Consider the following 23,012-nt stretch of genomic DNA (forward strand, 5'->3'; position numbering starts at 1 on the left):
CTCTCTCTCTCTCTCTCTCTGTGCGTCTCTGTCTCGGTGTCTGTCTCTCTCATTTTAATTATTTACATGAAAAGAAAGTTAGCATTGCCAAATCATACAAAAAAACAAAACAACATCAAATAAATCAAAAAGTGTAACAAGCTCACCAGACAGCTCAGGGAGTCAAATAATTGTAATTTACCGGTGAGGAAATTTTTAATAATGCTGAATTGTGTTCTCCTTCCCGTCTTGACATTGTTCCCACGGCCTGTCTCCGGAGGGCAGCCAAGTCTGTCTACATCAACCTCGTTCTATGGCCAGGCCGCGCTCCACTCAGCCTGTACGTCTTCAGGCTGCTGTCAGGTGAACCGTCGTTACAGGGCCAGAGAGCACCGCCGTTTGCTTTGAAGTTCTGTCTCCTCTTGCCAATGAGAGATATCATTTTGTTTGCCGTGTGCTGTAATTTGGGGAAGTGCTTTAGGGGAAATGAATGAAAATGTGTGTGTGTGTGTGTGTGTGTTTGTGTATCTGTCTGTTGGTCTGTCTCTGTCTGTCTCTGGCTCAGTGCATCTGGCCTTCTTTAAAAGCGATCAGTGTCATATTGTGACAGTAAATTCACTTAGAAGATAATTGATCTGATGTAAGTTTAGTGTGTGTCACACACACACCCTCTCTCGCTCGAGACAAACGGTGGAATAAAAGCTCTGGCCGTGCCAAGATTGCAGGCTGCCATGGCGATAGGAGTCTGTCTCATGTAAATGGTCCTCATTTATATTGCGCTTTTATCCAAAGCGCTTTATAGTGTTGACTGACATTCACCCATTTGTGCACACATTCACACACCGATGGCGGAGTCAACGACGCAGGGCGACAACCAGCTCGTCAGGAGCAATTAGGGTGAGGCATATTGCTCAGGGACACCACGACACTCAGCTAGGGGGAGCCGGGGCTCGAAGCAGCAACCTAGCGGTTACCAGCCAACCCGCTCTACCTCCTGAGCTAATGCCGCCCCCCTCATGTGGACATTAGGGATAACGAACAGCGTTTAGTGTCTTTTGATCAGTCTGGGGTGCTGAGGTGGATCGGAGCACTTGGCCCATGTCTTTGACCTGGTGAACATCACATTCATGTAACCGTGAGCCCGTTCTTTAGCAGTGATCAAAGCCTTGTTCCTAAGGCGGTGAGTCGATCTCATATCTTAACACAGCATATGTTTATACTGATAATGTTGTATGTTGATTATTTTTAGAATGCCTCTTTGAACTATCTCTATCCTTAATGATTAATCACTGGTAATACCATCTTAACAAGACTAAGGAATACATTCAGTTGTTTTTACAAGATAATCATCACATTACTGCTGAACTATGGAAGTCTGCTTATCAAAACAGCTGACAACGAACATTTGGGGGAAATTCCTAATGGGTATCAGATGAAGAGAATGGTGTGATGTAAGTATTAGAAACACATTTAGATATTCACTGGTGTTATGACTTTGAGGTCAAAGATCAATGGATCCATTTCAAAAGAGTCCCTGAATACGTGTGCTGTATCTCTGTTCTTCACAAGCCACTCGGTACACAGAACAAGCATCCTTTAATCTGCCATTACATTAATAGGCTGATGGCCGCTGTGTTTACTACACTGTGTCATTACCCAGAACACAACCACGACCAACCAATGCATAATGCATTATGATTATTCATGCTACAATGTATAATGAGTATTTAATATGTGCATACTTTTACTCCTTTCTTTTATGTATTCATTAATTGGTTTCGTTTTTAGGACGTGTTTTTAGCACTTAAGATACGAATGAACTAAATGGGAATGACGCCTGTATGTATCATCAAAAGTTAAGAAGGCAGCATTTCACTGATAAAAGTGGGACATTTGATTTTGTCTAACATCAGTGGCACATCAGAGGGTACTGTAGTCAGTGGTTCACTTGGTCTGTGCATTACATTACATTAATTACTGTGCATTACAACATTAATGGTGTCACATGGTCCAGCAGAGAGACCGTTTTGAGTGAGTCACAGTCACTTATTGCTGGTAAAAAAGGTTACATTTCAAAGTTTAAAAAAACAACTTGTGGGTAGTCTCTCACACTCATGAGCTGCATTGATGTTTTGTATAATATGTGTATATATGTATATATGGTAAGACTTCAGAATATATTTGTATGTATATATATATATATATATATATATATATATATATATACAGTATATATCATTTATAATAACATTATTATATTTTATTATATTTATCAATGCCAAAATAAATCCATAACTGGCTTAACGAGAGCACAAGAAAATAACTGCAGGCAGGGATAAAGAAGGATTTAGTATTTTTATATTATAGAAAGCAAAAGGGCACATAATTAACCTGTGCCTTCACATATTTCACGGCACAATAGAGACAAATACCAGCGTTTTGTTCAATTTGAATTAGACTTATGATAATTCATTGAATCGGCTAAGTCGGAATCAAAACATTCTTGAAGCCATAAAGCGTAAACCCAACTTGGGCATGGTGTATGAAAACACCCTTCATGCTTATTTTGTGTTGCCTAGCAACAAAGGCAGCAACTGATTCAGTGTATAAAAAGACACACGTAGGCAATTTGAATGGCTTTGAATATGTTAGTGAACCAAATGAGTTCAGAGTTATGGTTAGATGCACATTAACATTAGGCCTTTAATAGTCTAATACAAACTATGTGGGGTCCAACCACCCCGACCAATTTAAGCATGCAAGATTCAGGGATACAAATAGTCTTTGTTTGGGACGTCGCTTAGATGTATCTGTAAGTGAGAGAGTGAGGTAGTGAATGATTGAGAGAGTGAGCAAGTAAGAGAGTAGGCGAGAGAGTCAGTGAGGCAATGATTGAGTCATTGAGTGATGGGTGAATATTGAAGTGAGAGTGATTGACTGAACGATTGAGTGAGAGAGTCATTGAGTGGACGAGTGAGAGAGTCATTGAGTGGACGAGTGAGTGAGTGATTGAGCTGAAACAAACACAGGTGCGGCTCATTCCACTAATCATGGGGCGTGTTCCATAAAGTGACCGTGGACCATGAGCCCTGGTGCACGGAAGTAGTAGAGCCGTGATTAGCATCATGAGCGACGCCGGCGTTTGTCCTGCGATGGCACCTCTTTGGAAAATGGTCATTATCAATCCCATTTCACTTGACTGCGTCACTCAACCGCTGCGTAATTGCAAGTGAAATGTGATGTTCAATTCTCAGTAACACACAAACAAACACACACACACACACACACACACACACACACACGCTCTATATTCTTGTGTCCTAACTGCACTTTCGACTGCACACTTTGCACAATGCCATTTCATGCGTCATTCACAGCTCGGTGCCACCCTTCGTTTTGGTCTCATTCGCCCCTCTTCAGTATCCTTTTTGTATTGGTGACATCACCCTCCCTGCTCCCTATTGGTCGAGCTGCATGTTGGCCGGACCGGGGATGGCCAATAGGTCCTTCACAGTAAACACTGAGGAGGAGTGTGTGTGTGTGCGTGTGTGTGTGTGTGTGTGTGTGTGTGTGTGTGTGCGTGTGCGTGCGTGCGTGCGTGCGTGCGTGCGTGCGTGCGTGCGTGCGTGCGTGCGTGCGTGTGTGTGTGTGTGTGTGCGTGCGTGCGCGTGTGTGTGTGCGCGTGCGAGGGGGAGAGCAGCAGAGGCGAGGCAGTCACCATGGTGACGGGATGCTGAGCACCACCGCGTTCTTCTGTAGGCAGATCCTGAATGAGCTTCGTGACATCACTCACCCAGAGACTGTGGCGAAACAACAACATCTCCCCGGACCATGGAGACAGTTCTCCCTTCATCCATCTCTCCTGTGTCTCATCCCTGACTGATTCGCGGAGTTGAATCGACAGTATAATCACATGGAGAACGTTACAGCACGGAACATAGATTGCATGTGACATTTGGCACTTGTCCTCAGAACCAAGACTCAAGCCAAATGTAACATGCCAACTCCGCTCCGTAATATACACGTTGGACCGGTTGGACAAACACGTTGTTGTTCTGCGGTCGACCAGGACGGGGGTCGAGGTGGACGGATGGGTTCTTAGGCCAGCCCTGATACTGATCATCTGATGGTCGGTCTCTCTCTCTCTTTCTCTCTCTCTCTCTCTCTCGTGCTTATTTTCATTTCCCAACGACAACCAAACAAACACGGCAAACATCCCTCTCCTCAAGCTCCACTTTGTTGAATCTCTACATATGTTTACTTTCTCTGACTCTCCCTAGCTCAATCTCTAATCAATCTCTCTCTCTCTCCGTCTTTCTCCCTTTCTCTCTCTCTCTCCCCCTATCCTTGTAGCTCTCCCGCTCTCTCTCAATCTCTCTCTCTCTCTCTCTCTGCTTTGCCTGTGAGTCACTCACAGGCTGAGAGGTCGGAAGAGGGAGGGGGGGGGGGGGATGAGGCCTGGCCCCGCCTCCTGATGACATCAGAGGGCTGTAAATAGCAGCAGAAGCATTAAAGCTTCCAGTCATGGCTAGCTGCTGAGAGCTATACGCTCACCCCTCCCTCTCCCAGCCAATGAGAAGACGAGACGGGAGTGGGGGGGGGGAGTGGGGGGGTGGGGGGGGTGGGGGGGGGGGTGGGGGAGAGGGACAGAAAGAAAAGAGATAGAAAGTAAGAGGGGAGGGATGGATCACAACAGGGAATGTCCGTGGCATTTACAAATAGGAAACAAACTCTGAAACAAACTCACAAAAACATACTGATAATTACTGAAATACATTTTTCTTTCATTTCCACGAATTTCTCTTGTGCCTTGGTAAGTTCACAACGGTACAAAATTACATAAGCACTAAGCCATAAAAAGACCAATTTGAAAGATTCCTTGTTTGCCTTGTTCCACGTTGTTAAGCAAGGCAAGATGAAAACTAAACCAACCTAAGAATCTCTCAGTCTCTGTCGCTCTCTCTCACTCTTCCTAATTCCTGCTGAATATCTGAATATTGTAACTCAACCATACAGTGTCTTCAAACCAGTTGCAATGCCTAACCAGGAAAACACAGCCACCCATTTGTTTGACAGGACTGTAATAATAGATGTGGTGGGGCATAACCCTGGCAGAGAGACAGCACACACACACCTACACACAAACGCATGCATGCAGACACGTTGCAAACACACATTGACCTTAGATTAAAACTGTAGCACATCCACTGTGTCCTGACCTACCCCCTTGAGCATGGCACCAATGATGTAAAGCAAGGGTTTGATTCGGCAACACCTGTTGAAGTGCGCATGTGCCTGTAGAACTGTGAGGCGTACACTCGGTCAGCTCTGTGTCTAGCCAAACATCACACTCCTTGAACATTCTTCGACTGATAGCATTTCCTCCTCGTCTTTCATCTGTAGGCGTCCATTGTGTTTTTATCTAGGCCGGTGGTCATCGTAACAGCAGCCCAACTTCATCAGTAGGAGTGGAGAGGCACATGACGACGGACAACTGATTCTGATATGTAATCTTGAGATATACGTAACATGGTTAATGGCTACATTTTCTGACTTGAATAGGTGACCATGCTCACCTCACCATTCCTGTTGAGTAGCAGACACTTCTATTCCACAGCGATCACTATTTAACTTACATTTGTCCATTTAGAAGCTCGTAGGGGTTAGGATCTACCTACATTGTGAACATAAGGAAATCACACCTAGTTCCTCTTTGGCTGGGAGTCAAACACCCTGTTACCAGTAATGAATGTATCACCATTTGTGTACTCAACGTGTGTGGTATTGAGAACACTGTCATTGAAATGATCTGGTGGCCTTTAGTGACTTACTTAAAAGTCCTTGAGTAGTCCTTTGGTTGAAAGAAAGCCCAAGCCATCCGAACAAATTAGTCCAGTGGCCACAGTAAACCACAAAGGTTAAAGCCTTTGTGGTGTACTGTGCTAATCTGTAATCAACATCTAACCAGTTTAAGAAGTCAAACTGGATGTGTAACTTGGACCATTGAAGTGTTTTTTGTTGTATGTAATTCTAAAAGAAATACTCCATAGATATATCTATATATTCCTCTTTTGAGAATCATCAAACTTATTCCTTACTTATAATGTATGAATAGAAAGACTAACTGTTCTGTTTGATTGCTAGTACTGCTACAACAATGTTAATATATCATCTGCCACTCCATCCTAGGACATCAAAGGACAGCAGGAGCGTTATAAAAGTGGTACAACAGGTAGAACAGGTTTAAGCTGTTTGTAAGCTTTTCATAGAACTCCACACAGCTTATTTAGATTATCTAGATAGATCTAAATGGAAACACATAAGGATATTCAACCACATATATCTGCCGGGAGCTTAATATTCAAGATGGGACAAGGTATTGCGCAATGACTGTTGTGCTGCTACATGAATACAAAAACAGACAGCTGAGTAGAAAAACAAAGTGGTGAAGGGATAACCACAGCTGCATCAAGACCCAAGGGAACACTCACAACACATGCCAAGGTATTGTAGACAGTTTCTTAGTGATGCTTTTCCAGGGATCACTGAAAGGCTTGTTTCATTGGAAGGGAACATCCGTTCCCGTCAAACGTTGAATGAGTTGTGTGTTGTGTTTCGATACGGGAACACACGTATCCCATGTGGGGGCAATCAGGTGTCTGAGTAGCTGAAAACACACAGAAACTTGGAAAACCTGTCTTCCATTTAAAATTTATTGTGATAGAGTTTACAATTAAGGTGATAACAGACATGTGCGACATGTTTTTACTAAGACAGAATGCGAAGCAACACGTTCAAATAAAAGAGCAGATTGTTTGCGTTCAATTTAGGAAAAAAAATAAAGAAAACAGGCACAACATATAGCAAATATAAATACAGAACATGCTTTACACCGTTGTCCAACAGAAAATCTTTTATTTTTTTGTCTCTTCTTGGGTTTGCCCTTTTCCCCTTGGAAGTAACACCCTTTTAAAAACATCTACAGTGTAACAGTTCAACAAAAAGGTATGTAGCCAGTGTCACCGAAAAAGTAACCAGAAAAAGTAAACAGTTTTTATAAGCAGCAAAATGAAAAAAAGAACACCTCTTTGTCGCATTCCTTGTGGACTGCGTTCAAGTCGTAAGTTTTGTAGGTGTGGAAACATTCGAGAAACAAGAGGTTTTGGTACAGCGAAGTCGAAGCGTTCCCGGGGCGAGCTCCTGGAGTCTGGGGTACAACGGCCCTGCCGCGAGAAGAAACGCAGCCGCGTCCGTCGGAGCCGCCAGAGCGCGCCCCCCCAACCGCCCCCCCCTGCTTCCTATTTGGTACACACTGGCCGCGGGGGACACCGGCCGACCCGCTTTGCTTTGCTGTCGATCGGAAGGAATCACAAGAGGGACAAACGAAACCGTTGTGGGTAAAGGAAAAAAAAAAAATGTGTGAAAAAAAAAAAAAGGAGGGAGGGGGGGCGGTGTTGCTGGGTAAAAGGCTCTCCCTGTGTCACCGTGGGAGGCTCCAGCTCACCCGCCCCCTCCCTACCCTACCTCAGACGCCCTCAGCCAGAAGAAAAGAAAAAAAGAAAAATGTAAGCAATAAAAAAAAATAAAGGACAATCTGAGACACTGTCTTAACTACATGACCTGGCTCTTGGCCTCACAGATTACTGGTACAGACACCAAAAAACGGGCACGAGGGGGAAAGCTAGGAGGATGAAATAATGGGTCGAGGGTAGAATCCAATCAGGAAACAGGGGAGATAAAAAGTAAATAAAGTACTAGGCGTAAGGTAACAAAACACAGTTTCATCCGCTCGCTCACGCACACTGAACACTGGCAACCCGGTCGTGCGTGCTCGCGGATGAAGCCAGAGGTAAAGGTAATAAAAGTGCTTCAAGTTGGGGAAGTAAAAGAACCAACCCTGTAGAAATATGTAGAAAAAACCTTAAATATGTTAGTTTATGTACATACAAAACCGTAACACGGGCTAATGTCTCAGCTGTTATTGTGTTGTTGTTTATTCTCTTCTCATTTTCAAGTAGGAATTATCCGCCGTCTACTCAGAAATTTCAGGATAGTCGTCACTTGTATAAAATAAAATGTAAAAAAAAAAGAAAGTGTGTGTTTGATTTGAATGACCTTGCCGGCAAAGTACTCATCACCATCAGGGCTGGAATGAACCATTTCCAGCCCCACACTACTAAGCAGGCCTTACACCGACTCTAAGGTAACTACAGACCATGTCCCTAACACTTACTAGCCTCAACAATAACAGTTGGAACGTTCCATAGCGGTCAGGATTTATACCATCAACATTTGTGTCACATAAAATCTGTATTATTAATAATATATAATGTGTGTCTGTGTAATTGGTAAGATCTATATTTATCTATAGATATATATATAAATATCTATATATGTATTTAAAGTGTATTTCTAATAGTCAAGTGTAAAAAAAAAAAAAAGTAGATAAATGGGAAAAAAAAAAACCTAACGAAGGGCGGAGCATCGCCGCGATGTTGTATTTTGAGAGGACGCACCTCATATCTGCTAGGGGAAGACACAGGCGGGTTTCAGTTATGCAACGCGCACAACACAGAAAACATGGGGGAGGGGTGGTTGGGGGGGGGCATATATATTTTTTGAAGAGGCACAAGATTCATGCTGCTTAGAGGCGAACTAGAGGCAAAGAGTCCATCTACAACGAAAGTGACAAGTCAGACACTGCGGTATGAGCAGGGCAGGCATAAAGTGCAAAAAGACCTACACGAATGGAAGGGCGGGGGGGTGGACAACAGCAACGATTCATCAAAGGATATAGTCATCTATTTTCAAAGGACTTTTAAAATGGGCAAGATTTGAAATCGTGGTCACGGGTGTCCCAAGGCAAGCCGCTGTTGTCTATTTTACGCAGAAGAAGGAGAAGTAAAGGGGAAACAGGGGAGCGACAGCGGAGAAAGAAACCGCGTCCGATCGGACCCCCCTAGCCCCCCCCAACCCTAGCGCGTCGTTTTGTCCCGTTCATTCAAAAGCGTCTTCATTAGGTGACGGTCGGTCAGAGAGTAAAGGCCATAGAAAAGCGTGCAGCACAGACTGAGCCCCTAAACACATGAACCCAAGGCCTCCGCAAAAAAAAAAAAAAAGTGCAAACGAGGTGAGCGTCCTTCAAGTATGTCGCCGTGTATCCGGTCACACCGAGCACGCACACGCACACGCACGTCACATATGACTATGTACAAAGTGTGAGCGCCGGTGAACATTTGTAAGAGTCCATGGACCGGTGGTCGTACACCGCGGACCGTTTCATAGTATGGTCATGTGACCCCGTCGGTTGAGGTCCTCCGTCACCACGGCGATTCGGGGCATAGGTCAAAGTTCACCCGCCATAACTCATAGGTTTACATACGGGAAAATATCATGTCTTTTTTTTGTTTTGTTTTTTACTTATAGGCCTTCTGCAAACACGGACCAGCCACGATTGCATCCAGCCGAACACCACAGTAATAGATGATATATACGTTTATAACCATATATATATTTATATAAATAACAAATACTAGTTTTTTGAGTGTGGAACAGAACCAGGAAATAGGAAGGGGGGGGGGGTCCCACAAAAGCAAACAATTAATAATAGTAATAATAATAGTAATAATAATAATATAAAACAGGGGTGGGGCCTCTTGACGAGAGCTGCTACATAATTGGACTCTATGAAACACACACGCAGTGTGTGCTCACACACACAGCTCTCTCTCTCTCTCTCTCTCTCTCCCCCAATAACCCCTTGTCACCCGAACAATAGCAGACCGCCAGAGGGGGAGTGTGCTCAGCTACAGGCGCTGACACCAAGCCAAAAGGCAGACGAGAAGTAAACAAATGCTAACCAGTAACATCCATCGGGGCTGTCCAAACACGAGAGTTTTAACCATTTTAAAAACGAAAGAAAATAAAGCATAGTATCAGAGTATCAACAGCGTGATCGAAAAGCAATGAACAGTCACCCTCCTGGCGTCTCAGTGGAGGCCTCCCTACGGCACTGACACGACAGGGGCCCGGTCCCACGTCAACGTAGAGCCGCGTTCACAGAGCCGGTCCTCACTTCACCACAGACACTCCACAGCAGCGTGGGTTTGCTAGGGAGGGAGGGAGGGAGGGAGGTGGTGGTGGTGGTGGTTATGGATGGGCGCGTGAGGGCTGCAACAGAACACACACACACACTCACATATCGTAATAGTAACGGGTGGAGGACTTCCTGGACAACCCCTCCCCTCCCCTCCCTATATCCAAGTTACTCATTTTTATCCTTGTGTCATCGTTCACATATTGTTGTTTATGTTTTTTCACGATGAGCAGTGTGTGGTTGTGAGTTCACATTTAAGCGGTGGAGGAGGTGGTGGTGGTGCTGTTTGAGGGTGGTGGTGGTCGTGGTGGTGGTGGGAACATGATGAGCGACGGCAGCCACTCCACGCAGTTCAATAAAGAGCATTCAGAGAGGTCATGGGCGGGGGGCGGGGCCAGTCACTCCCAGCCGTTGTCCTTGATCATGTGAGCCAGCTCGATGATGAACTTCCCCTCTTTGTACTTCTGGCTGCTCTCGAACGCGTGCTCCTGTGGAACCAACGACAGAACGGCCCGACCATCAGGCGCTTTCAACCATAAACACTCCGATGTACACAGCGGACACATCTGTGGGCTATGAACAGACAATAGAAAAACATGTATTTTGTTCAGATAGAAAGAGTATAGTTGGGGTGATGGTACAATTTTTAGAGCCATCATGGGAGTGTCGTTGCGTAGCCATCGCTCAGCTGTTAGTGAGTGAAATGCACTGTGAGAATATCGGTTTCAGGACGACTGCGCTTGCCTTCCGATATGAGCCAATTCCATTTCAGATTGGATGGTTGTGACCAATCATGGCACCTCTACCGTGGTTGGGTCGAGGAATCCATCTTGCCTGTTAATCACAGGTGTGCGAAATGCAGCACCTTCTCAATGGTGGAGAAACGAGGGCAGGGAGAAGGCGGAGAGGCGAGGGCACGCCTCCAATCTTACCAACGTACTACAAACTAACTTACTGACCGCAGGAACGACAACAGAGTTTCAGAGTTTGTTTGCAAGTATGCAATACAAAATCTTATTGGTGTGATGCTACAAAGGAACTGAAAAGGGGGGAAAGTATCAGGCGCGCAGTATTAAAGTATCCAAAGACACTGTAACGTCATTATCAGGGAGCGCATAAACAAGCAAAAAATAAGACTACTTTCATTTCAAGGAAATAAAAAAAAAAAGTCTTCTTCGCTAACCGGACAGCCCCCCAAACAAGTCCGACAACACAACTAAGTATGCGGTAACTTTATTAGGCTTGGATCACAGCCAGTATGCGTCTGCAGCGCCTGAACGGAAACTACTGGGTTTTCTCCTGTTAATAAGGACTCTATATATTTTTTTTTGCAACCCATACTCTGCCTTTGCAAACAAGCCCCGCTGTCTATGAGGGATCTCGCGGAGAGAGTGCTCCCGTGTTTGTGTTGGGTCCCTCCGTACTCTACCAGTCTTTGCAGACAATTACCCGGGACGGGGTTGCTCCACCGCGGCCTGCCATTTAATCACCGGCGAATCCCAGGGGCTGTGAGCCAGTCTGGCTGCAGCCAACCTCTGGCCACAGTAATTACCTCAATGCTAGGAGAGTTCAGCATGCAAAACGCACACACTAAATACAAAACCCAGAGCAAAATAGTTACCACTTTGCACTGTAATAAGACGAGGCCAAAAAGGTGCTGCACCTTAAAACACAAGCTGTGCGATGTAAATCATCAACATCATCGTAATCATAGGCACGGCTCTACGAATAACATGCCTTGTGTAACCGACCTGTTGCCCTGAGGTTCGGGGTGGGGGGGGGGGCTGAGGTGACTACTTACGTATTTCCAGCCCAGGGTGGTTTTACAGTTTTCACAGTAGATGTCAGCCACGGCGTGGAGACCTGTGAGGAGAACCCGCTCCTCTGCAGGCCCGCAGCCCACGTTCACCCTGTTGGGGAGGAGGAGGAGGAGGAGGAGGAGGATGGGGAGGAGGAACAACACACATTGGTCAGGGTGAGATTGCTATATTCACATATTGAGATTATTTTTTAAATTTTGTAAATTGTGTGAATGTGCTGCCATGGTTATCTTTGTTGGCTTCTTGGGTTACTAGTGTGGTACAATAACATTATAATAATTGCAGAAAAATTAACCCCATTCACAGATCATCAATAGTAGGGTAAAGTAACTTCCTCTTCCTGTACTTTTAACATTCCCTTGGTTTTACTCATGTCTGCCGCAGCACCAACATGGGCTGTATATATTTACTTGACTAGCTGCGTCTATATTGGTGTCTTAATCTAATGGACCCATCAGTAATGTTATGAACTACACCTGTGTTTTTCCTGCGGTTTGAAATGGTAGATTCTCGCTGTGCATTAACTTGTGTTGTGACAATCTCCCTCATAGATTGCTTTTCTTGCTTATGCGACTCTGTATTTTTTTAAGAACACTTACACAGAATTGAAGAGATAGGCCCTCCCTTGGCTTCCTTGGAACGACTGAAAGAGAGAAGAAAGTGTTGCAATCTGTGAGTACAGGTGACTTACTTGAAGGGAGGTGTTTACTCTGGCAACATGGCATGCAAAGATGTTGCAAATATAAGTCTCTCAGATGCAACCCCCCCTACCCCCCAGCCATATCATTGATCTGCACATTTTGATGTGTCACACAAACACATTTAGAGAACAGCATTAACGTTTTCTGGACCTGTGGCAAGACATGACTCATCGGCTCCACTGGGTACAGATTCAAACCAAAACGGTTTTCACAAACGGTGCCTAAAACTGCAGAGCATCCGTCAACATATCCAAAATCGTACGATTATGCAGAAGAACAAGACCCATTAGGATGAGGTTATAATCTATTTTTAATTGTGGATTTCTCTTTTTTTTCCTGGATTGTTTTTCTCTAAACCATTTTTCTCTAAAGTCTAAACCAGAAAAATTAGTAGACTTTTACTTTTACATTTTACAAAAAATCACAAGACAACACAAACAAAGGCCTGCTGTATACAGTATGCTGCACACGTCTTGTGTTTCTGGCCCTCTTTGTTTTCTGAAGTGATACGGTCTTAGACTGCCTGTTTTTACAACCAGATGCCACGTCGTCTATGTAAGCAATAGCCCAGCGTCTGGTTTAATCTTGTGGTTTGTCTAGTGTTTTACAGATACCACCCTTATCAGTATTTTATCCAAAACAACCTTACACTGGGGAAGAAAAGTGACATCATAGATTAGCAATTCACATTGTTTAGATATTCTTCTCTTATTTTATTTTTTACTGCATTCAAAACATATTGCAGAATATCCCAGAGTCATGCATAATATCTGCATATTCAAACTGCATACCCTATTCCCCAAACACAATATTAGTGCTGCAAAACCAAGGTCTATCCATTCTATCCACCTAAAGTCCCCCATGTTCATATGGAAAAAATGTCAACATTTCTGTTTACCACCAGGGCATCAAATCTCCTCTACGAGGGATCCTCAGAACACATGGAAGCTTAAGGCAAGTGTTTCCGTAAAGGTGCGCCTTTGTGTGCTGCGTATACTGAATGCCGCTGCTCTGCTCTTCCAGGGTGGTTAATACCTTAAGCCTGTCAGCTTGTCCTTCATGAGCCCTTAAAGAGACATGTGGGAAGCTAGGCCTGTCTCTCCACCCTGTCTCTCCACCCGCCTTGACCAGTGGCAGAGAGACAGGGCGACACAGGCTAGCTTCCCCCAATCGGCTTTGCTTTTTCCATTGCAAATGAGCGGCACGGATGAGGCAGCGCAGGGTGCTAAGCTAGCTAATGCTACCAAATAGGGGCTGCAGCTGCCTGCTCCACCGCCGCGGTAGCCCCTTAACCGTCTCCACAGGCGGAGGGAGAGGGAGGGTTCTTTTCATTTTTGTGTACTGCAGCATTGGGATTGAATCAACGTGGTTTTGATTTTAAGGAACCAAGAATGGTGTGTAGGCCGAGAACACTTTGCACTCACGCGTGGGAATGGAGAACGAAAAATAAGTTGCTGAACTTTTGTGAATGTACGTACAGGGGTTTCACTGTATGTGGCTTTGGTTAAAGTGTCTCTGTGGTTGGGTTAGCAATGCCATGTGAAGTAAATGGACTGCATTTATATAGTGTTGAGTTTCATTTGAACAAAGTCCAATTTTTTTTTTCATGACATGGAAACAAAAGACAAAAGAGAGGCTTAAAGATGGGAGCAATGAAGCTATAGGTCAAAGTGGACTACATCACCACTACATTTTGTATTTGGTTTATTTTTACCTTATAGTTAACTCTCCTCAATTCTAGAGATGTTAAAAATGTACTGGAGCTGCTCAATAAGCTAATGTTTAGCATCCGGTGAACTTTCTCTGTCAATATAAACAATTGTCCGCTTCTTAAAAAAAAAAAAAAAGAAATCCTAATACCTAAATGGAACAACAAGGCATACTCTTCTGGTCCCCAAAACCTGAAACGTATACACTGAAGAGCATAAATCTGAATAGTGAGTAGTGGCGTTTGGCCGGCATCCGTTTTCAGTAATGTGTTTTCTGGCAAGACCTCCAAATCCTTGTGGATCCAGTGGTGGTCTTTAGCCAACCAATCACGCCAACATATGCATTATATACGGTCCAGCCCAGGAGCTCCAGTACATCTCTAAGCCCCTGGCCTGCATCCAACCCTGCTCCCACATCACCCAAGGAACATTGCCCAAGGAACATTCCCCTTTCAAATGCGTTTCCACATTCTCACACACAAGCTGCAGTTGGTGTGTTCTTTAACAAAACAAAAAGATTTGTGCAAAGATTGAAATGGATAAATATGACACATCCCGCTCTGATCTCACATCCCCTAAGGAACATTCCTATTTCAAAATGTCAACGTTTTCATGTATCTGTTCATCTGTTGTGTTTACTAAACGAAACAACAAATTTTTAAGAAAATACTGTGATGCGAAGATATTTGTTTGGCGTCTAGGAGGTGTAAAAATACAATTCTGAATCGAGTCCAACAGCGAGAGATGGCGCACCCAACATTTCTGGCACCCGGTTCCCCTACATGTCTCATAAAAGGGCAACTAATGTGTCTCTCAATCAGTGGAGCCGCTTTACTTGTGGAACTGCACTACAGGCACAAATTAAAACCAAAGCCTGAACGGACGCCAGAGATGTGTACAAAACCAGAATGGCACCCAGAAACTTTACATATTATAATATGCAAAACAGGGTGAGAGATTTAAAACTAGGGTTTTTAAATAAACACAAAGCTTTAGTAATAACTTGTCTCGATTTAGCTTGAATGGGGGAAAAAGTGGCCAGTCAAAATTCGGAGTCAAAGCCACAGCGTTGGGTGAGGGTAGCAGGTTTTGCACGCAGGGTACGGCGTGAGGAAAACAGCTGGACTCCGCTGTCACCATCCATTTGTTTGTGTGGCGTTTGAGTGATGTCCCTCGGAGAAACACCAAGGATGAGTCACTTAAGGACCGGAGAGGAGGGGGTCGTCTGCTGCCCTGTGTGTGTGCGTGTGCGCATGTCCTTACATAAGTGTGTGTCTGTACATGAGTGCATGTTTATGCTTGTCTGTGGATGCGTATGGTTTATGTGTCCTCGTCCGCACATGAGTGTATGTCAGTGCACGCGAGTCTGCGTGTGTTAATGCGTGTCTGTGCTTGAGTGTGTATCCTTGCGTTAGTGTCCGTGCGTGTTTATGTGTGTCTGTGCTTGAGTGTGTATCCTTGCGTTAGTGTCTGTGCATGTGTGTGTTTGTGTGTTTATGTGTGTCTTTGCTTGAGTGTGTATCCTTGCATTAGTGTCCGTGCATTTGTGCATGTGCGTGCATGCATCCTTGCATCAGTGTCTGTGCCGGTGTGTGCGTGTGTGTGTGTGCAGTTGGGCCAATGCCTCCCTCTCTCTTGGCCAACTCCACAGGTTAATCTCCCCACTCTCTGAACCTCTGCATCTTGCCAAGCACTGAAGGTCTTCGGTCCCAGCGCTCTGCGTGTGAATAGTCGCACGCTACATTGTTGAAGCCAAAATAACACCAATAATGCAATTACACCCCAGCACATCCGTCGCCATGTCCATCATCTCTCATCATCATAATCATCACCACTGAACATGTGAACGGCGACACACACACACACACACACACACACACACACACACACACACACACACACACACACACACACACACACACACACACACACACACACACACACACACACACACACACACACACACACACACTCTTGGCTGCATGTAGTGGAAAACACCCATCCGGGTGTCGCCTTCTTACCAAGTAACATAATCGGCTTACAGGAGTTGGTGTGCTGGAGCGAGGCAATGGCGTCCCGCTCCACCGCACAAAGGCGTGAACGTCAGGGGACCAGTGGCAGGTTCCAGTGGGGGGGGGGGGCTAACACTTAGATGTTCCCCATACACACTGAGGGGCCGAATATCAGTGGTGGTTTAGAATCTAAAGGATCAAATGTTCCACCACATGTTGGGGCCCACTTGGAATCTAGAGCAGACCAGTTGACAGTCAGCGGGAATGTTGCAATCAAATCCAATTACAGTTAAAGTGGCGCAAGGGCTAATGAGGCTGTTTGTCAGAAGGGGCCACGAGGTGTTCGCCGGATTGGCCTTCTCACCTAGCGACCATCTTGGTTCCGTCAGTTCTAATTGCTAGCTGGGTGGCTAGCATTTAGAACCAAGATGGGCGCTAGCAGGGGGCCTGGAAGCCGAGTGCTGGTGCCTAGGACTCATCATTCTCTAACAATGAAAATCCAGGAAAATGTCAACACGTTTTTCAGATGAGTGAACAGTTTGGGTGTTTGCAAGCGTTTTTTGGGGGTGATTCAAATAGACTGTGTGGCTCTGCAAAAAAACGCATGCCTTCTTCTTCTAGGATATAATTAATTAAATCACTTTGCATTTGATTTGATTTGCATTTATGCTCTAAAGCGCAACTGGTTCCCCGGCATTCCAGCCTCAGCAGAGCCGTGGTGAACAATGTGGCGTCACCAAATTAACCAGGAACCACAATAGCAACAACAACCAAGTCCTTAAATGTCCTCTTCTCTGCCTCTCCAGCTGAATCCACAGGATTATCACAATTCACCGTTTGCATCACCAAATGTTGGACACCTCTGAACTTCTAAATGTCCTGGTGGTCAAGGTGTATGTACCCTGTTGTGTACTAAGGGCTTCCTGGAAATCTTGGTAACCATGGTGATCTGATGCTACTATACCATATTACTACATTCCCTCAGATTAGCAGGCAGCTCCCTAGGCTTCCATGCTTCTGGGGCCAATAGATCAGCACAGGGAGATCTCCTGATTCACCTCATAACCAATTCGATGACGGTGGTTTGGACGGACCGCTAGCCGGTCTCTGTACAAGAGATGCATTCAGTCTCTTCCTTATTGGGGTTATCTCCTCAATTAATGGCCAGGAATATAAAATGGGAGTTTGGGGAGTACATTTTGCACCAAAAAAGGTCCAACCACATGTATTTGTCCAACCACCTGTTTAAAAGATAGTCAAGACTACACCGTATATCAAGAAAATGTATTCCAGTCGCATGCGTCAAGGACTGAAGATAAAATTGGAGATAGGGGAAGATAGTACATCTTGCTCATGCGTTTGTCTATATAGCTCACAGGTGCTTAACGTTAATGGAAAACAACTTTGTAAAATCAGTAGACCGACGTTGTCTGGATTTGTATCCATCAAAGAATATAAATCTTCTCAGGTTACCATGTTGGATCATTGAGCAAGGGAGAAGTTTCTGTAGGAAATATATATTTTTAATATTTCTGCTCTGAAAGGACCTGTCTGAAACTATGCTTCTCCAGATTTGCCAGAAGAATTACACAGCGATAGACATCTGTGTGTTTCAAAAGGATTGGATGGCGCCGGTTTAAATTAAATCAAATGTCTCTACAATTGTCCATTTTAGGGTCTTCATTGATAAAATCTTAAAAGCCTAACGTTAACGGAGCAGGACATGCTGTACACAAACTACCGATTGATGGATTGGATTGGATTAGTGGTTTATTTAACTTGGTAATGGTCTTAACTCAAAAGTCAAAATGGCAGAAGAAGTCACCTTGAAAGGTTACAATCATGCACATATTTATACCATATGCCAAATATTACGACACAAGCATAATACATTTTTTACAATAGAATAACTTACTGGAATCAATAGCAGCTGCTTAACGGATCGTTAACAGATTCCTTAAGAATCAAGCTTGGCTGAGCTGCCATACCTTTGAGATGAGCTCATCGTGGTTGGCCAGGTGTGCACGGCAGTGGATGCAGCTGTAGGTACGGTGGCAGCTGGGCAGGTAAGCCTGGAAGGTCTTAGACTTGGTCATCTTCACCATGTCAATTGGGCAGGGCTCCTGGCTGCCGTCCGGGCTGGCGCTGGGGGAGTTGCAGCTCTGCTGGACTTGCTGACAGAAGAAACACTGGAAGATGCAAGCCAAAGCCGTCGTTGTTGTGGAGTGGGTGTGTGGCACGCTCCACACAGACACCACGGGAGAAAATCAAACCTGCGGGGGAGAAGGGGGAAGAGAGGTGCAGGTCTTTGACTGGTCTCTTGCCGTTTTAACTTGCAGCATTAATACAACGATGCTGTTTTCAAAGTCAGGTTGCTAATTCGCTCCATCATGCTGTCATTCGATACCAATTGCATACTGTTGGCTACCAAGTGGTGAGGGGATACAAGCTTCAACTGGGCACCCTGCCACTATATATATATAAATAAATAAATAAATAAATAAAAAATACATACATACATTCAATTAAATACAAGTCTATATGTATACCCACACTTTCCTTCATTCAAACTATGGCTTCAGGAATAAATACCCAACCCAACTAAAGTGGAATGCCGGCTTCTGAATAAATCCATTTACAAACAACTTTCCACATTCTGTACCCATTTATCTCAATACACTTGTCATTGAACACCATGCAACCTGGCCTGTAGCCCCACCATTAACTGTGTGTTTGCATAAAGATTATTTGGGAGCTGCACATTAAGATCAGATACCAATTTCCCTTGCAAAACAGCGTGCTGATTACCCAACTCACACAACAAAACCGAGAGTGCATACCGAGCCCTTCTATTTAGTGTTGGCAAGTGAGATAATAACTGCACCCATATGTTTGGGTGATTATTATGGTATGCTGGAGGTGCCTGTGAGCAGGAACAGTGTGAGGTCTGTACAGGCAGCGGAGCCAGCCAGGTGACTCTCAGGAGCCTAGCAGCCCATATAGCAGCATACCAACGTTTGAGACCCATTCACTTGTATTCACTTTAACTCTTTCTCTGTTGTCAGTTCTGTATTTGACTTACATAGGTGTAGAGCTACTGTATAATGTCCTATAGGTGTAGAACCAACCTGCTATCCAGTATTAGTATATAGTACGGCGATTTGGGTCAAGTAAATGCAATTTGATGAGTACGGTCTCTATTCATCCATCTACATGGAAGATGCACTTTAAAAAACACAGAATAAAATGACTGTCATATTTTACAAAGCACCAGATCCCTCTGTCCAAGTTTATTGTTTACCGACACCAAATCCGACACTAAAAGCTATTCAAGTGGGTGATTTCGGCTTCAGGTGCAAGAAAATCAGTCAAATATTCAGAACAAATTTAGTTGAAAAGCAATAATAGCCAACATAAAATAGACTAGAGCGTTTTCTGAGGGAGAAGATTGGATTGTGAACATTTATTTTATTGCAAATAGCCTTAAGTGATAGAATACCTATTCTGATGTTTTTATACTGCAAGTTGCTGCTCCTTTCTGTCAAACTGTTAAACAGTGTCTTATTTCAACACCTCAGCAGCCAGAAGTGGTTGGTGTGGGTAGAACAAATGGATAATGATGTGCAAAAAGGATGGTATTTTAAATGCATCAACTCTGGGTTTTGTACATTTTGATGAAACAATTACAGTTCAGACAAGGGCTAAGGGTTTTATTTGGACAAAAATAACACATAGAACTCCAGACAAGATGACTCACATACACATAATGACATGCGGACAACTCTAAACTTTCCAGCTGGAAGCTGGGTGCTTTCACAGGAAAGCAGCGGCGGCCGAGAGCAGCCAGAAGGCAGCAGTGTGAACAAAGGAGCTTCCGTGCGACACACCAGGAAGAAGCCAGCCACCAGTAATACACTGCTGAGTAGGCCTACACGTCAAGGGGACCAATATTCTCATTATGGGCCATTTACATAACCCACCAGGACGAGTTAGGACTTACCATTATACAACTGTGATTCGTACAACAAACCGTACCACTAATGTGGTCTACTCATAGCATGCAGTTGGTCTGTGGAAAGGTAAACACACTCACACGAGACAACATGCTGGTATTGCGCCCCCATCGCCACAAAAGAAAGTGACAGGATGTTATGACGCACACCGTGCATTTTGTGTGTGTGTGTGTGCGTGTGCGTGTGCGTGTGCGTGTGCGTGTGCGTGTGTGTGTGTGTGTCGAAGACAAGTAAACAGTCTGCTGCACTTCTTTGTTCTTGCCCCTCTACACACACACAAAACCCACAACACCTGATCTTACTTTGTCTGAACACATGGGTGTTAGACTGTAGGGTTTCTCGACTGAGTAGACGTGGCTTTATCACTTGGCAACAAGTCAATTTGGGAATTGGATTACATCTTCTTAGCCGTCTACATTATTCACGTCTGTAAGTAATTCGGTGGTTGCACAGCAGAGTATAGCTCCAAGCAGAAGTGCCATTAAAAAAGCCAGCCCATCCAAAACAAAGACAGCACCGCGTGTCCTGGTAACCGAGATGGGAAGGCGGCCCGACAATAGACGCAACTGTCTCAACAAACAAAGAAAGGACAAAAATAACTTACTTTTTTTTTTACATACTCGGTTCGATCTGAACGTCCGTAGTCGCTCAGATTACTTTGTCGGATCAAACAAGCGATACGAGCGTCGCCAACCAAGAAACCCCATTATTTATCATTTAACGTTACATTAAGATCGACACTGGCTAGAGGAAGAAATGACAACCTTCTCTGGTTCTCGGGTGATGTTGGCTTATCCCTGCTCAACTCAAAACATAAACGGGTGCAAACGTTAAAAGATGATTTATTGGAAAATAGATCGATCTATTAAGTACTCACCACCAGAATCGGATTTGACCACAACGCTGCTTGTTATTAAGTGTCTGTTGGTGGGTTTTCTAATGACGATGTTCATAGCATGGCTGTAGTCTCCGTATTACTGTTAACTTGTTGTACGCCTCGCAGGGTGGATTATGTTGCCAGGTGAGAAGTTGCGTCTTTAGATGTTGAGGACTATCGTATCCCAAAGTCTTTGTTGTCTCTTTTGTGTTCGTGACAGACTGGCCTGGTTACTTTGATGATATGGAGACGTCACCGTGGGGACGAGCCAACGTTTGACTGACACCCTTGGTGTCCAATCAGCGACCGTATCGCTCGGGGGAAGAGGAACGCACATAGACACCCGGATGTGTAAATAAATACAAGGAATTGGATGCATTTGAGTGGTATAAATATTCGCATTTCCACTCTATGCGGTGATCAATCAGAAATGTCATGTATCCCTAAAATGTTAATGCTCGGCCAGCTTGCTCTGTGAGTGTGCTCGTTTTCACCAGGGTCTATATATATATTCACTTATAATACAAAAGACTAATTCATTAGGGAATTATGAAATGCAGCGTCTGTGAGACAAAAACACAGTATTTCCCGCTGGTATAAAAGTAGGTCAGTATATTCCCCCTTTGTGTATTGTGGTCAAGACACTTCTTGTGCTTGACGTGTAAAAAATACCCAAGAGCTTCAGGATATTGCACTCAGTATCCCATAGTGTACCTTTGAAACATTAAGAACTGTGCACAAAAACATCTGGAAGCCATCACGCTGGCTGCCATTGTCCTGATATCGAGGATTCACACTCATGTTCCCTGAATTTGCATAAGTTGTTAAGTAAAATGCCAACGAACCCCAAACACTCAAACACAAAGAAATATGCATCGAATATATTTTGACACCAATTCATGTGACACAGCTCCATGGAACAACACACCAATAAGCCACATGTGTCTGGGCATACACATTATAGACCTATGCATGTGTCATAAAATAGTATTTATTTGCGCACCAAAGCAAAACACAGTCAGAAGTTAAGGCGTTCAGCATGTGTAATTCGCGTAATACTCACTGACAACAGCCTTTTCCTTTCAAGAAGGGGAAGAAAACACTTCCCCGATGTTGTCTCTCAGAGCATTCATAAATATCCCCGTGCCATGGTTCAGAGAGGTTGTTGACACCGTTCCTGGTTTTACCTCTTCACTGTTTGGATCGTTTCGAGTCCCATAAAGTCTCCAAAAATGCATGCGTAGTATTGTTATTCCTGCACAAGCCGCGCTAGATCCACCAATCGGTTTAGTGCAAAAGGTGTTGGGAGCCTATAGCTGCGCAGGCTGTATTAGTTTACTGTGCACGTTGGAACTGCACTAGGTTAAATTATGGGAGACGTAAGGTCATTTGGTGCGCTTGTATCTTGTCAATATATCTCATATTGCATACACTAACCTAAACCTATAGGAATCGGATCAATTCACCATCTTCATTGACCGTGAATAAATCACTAAACGTTGATCGTTGGAAAAACGAAATAGCTATTGTGTAACGATCGTTATCTAACACTAACCTAAAGATGTGAGTGTATGAACTTCATCACGTAATTCTGTAATATGCTGTTGAAGCCACGAAGGATAAACAGCCACCCTCCTCTCCAGTTCTGGTGACCAATAGTTACAAAGATTATCTGCCTCAAACCAATCCCCTGCCAAATAAGGACAGCCCGGAGATCTTTAAACCAATCATCGTAGCTTTCTAAAGTAAAAGACAGGACGGCGCTCACGTCGACAGGGATTGTTTTCGACCAGGCGCGTAACCGC

At 44.3% G+C, this 23,012-nt stretch overlaps 1 protein-coding gene across 2 annotated transcripts; it reads right to left on the reverse strand.

Moving 5' to 3' along the window:
* Positions 1-10,216: 10,216 nt before the first annotated feature.
* On the reverse strand, positions 10,217-22,326 carry ypel1 (yippee-like 1). 2 transcript variants are annotated; one of them, XM_084467889.1, is made up of 5 exons: positions 22,271-22,326; positions 18,306-18,590; positions 12,495-12,538; positions 11,877-11,985; positions 10,217-10,563 (listed from the first exon to the last, which is right to left on the reverse strand). In XM_084467889.1, the coding sequence occupies exons 2-5, from the start codon at positions 18,420-18,422 to the stop codon at positions 10,474-10,476; spliced, it is 360 nt and encodes a 119-aa protein (XP_084324015.1). In that variant the 5' UTR covers positions 18,423-18,590; positions 22,271-22,326; the 3' UTR covers positions 10,217-10,473. The 2 variants fall into 2 exon arrangements, with proteins under 2 accessions (XP_084324015.1, XP_084324014.1); XM_084467888.1 differs by lacking the exon at positions 22,271-22,326 and adding an exon at positions 21,208-21,331.
* Between the last annotated feature and the right edge of the window lie 686 nt (positions 22,327-23,012).

The sequence above is a fragment of the Micromesistius poutassou genome (assembly GCF_964030765.1).
Source record: "Micromesistius poutassou genome assembly, chromosome: 5".
Lineage (NCBI taxonomy): Eukaryota > Metazoa > Chordata > Actinopteri > Gadiformes > Gadidae > Micromesistius > Micromesistius poutassou.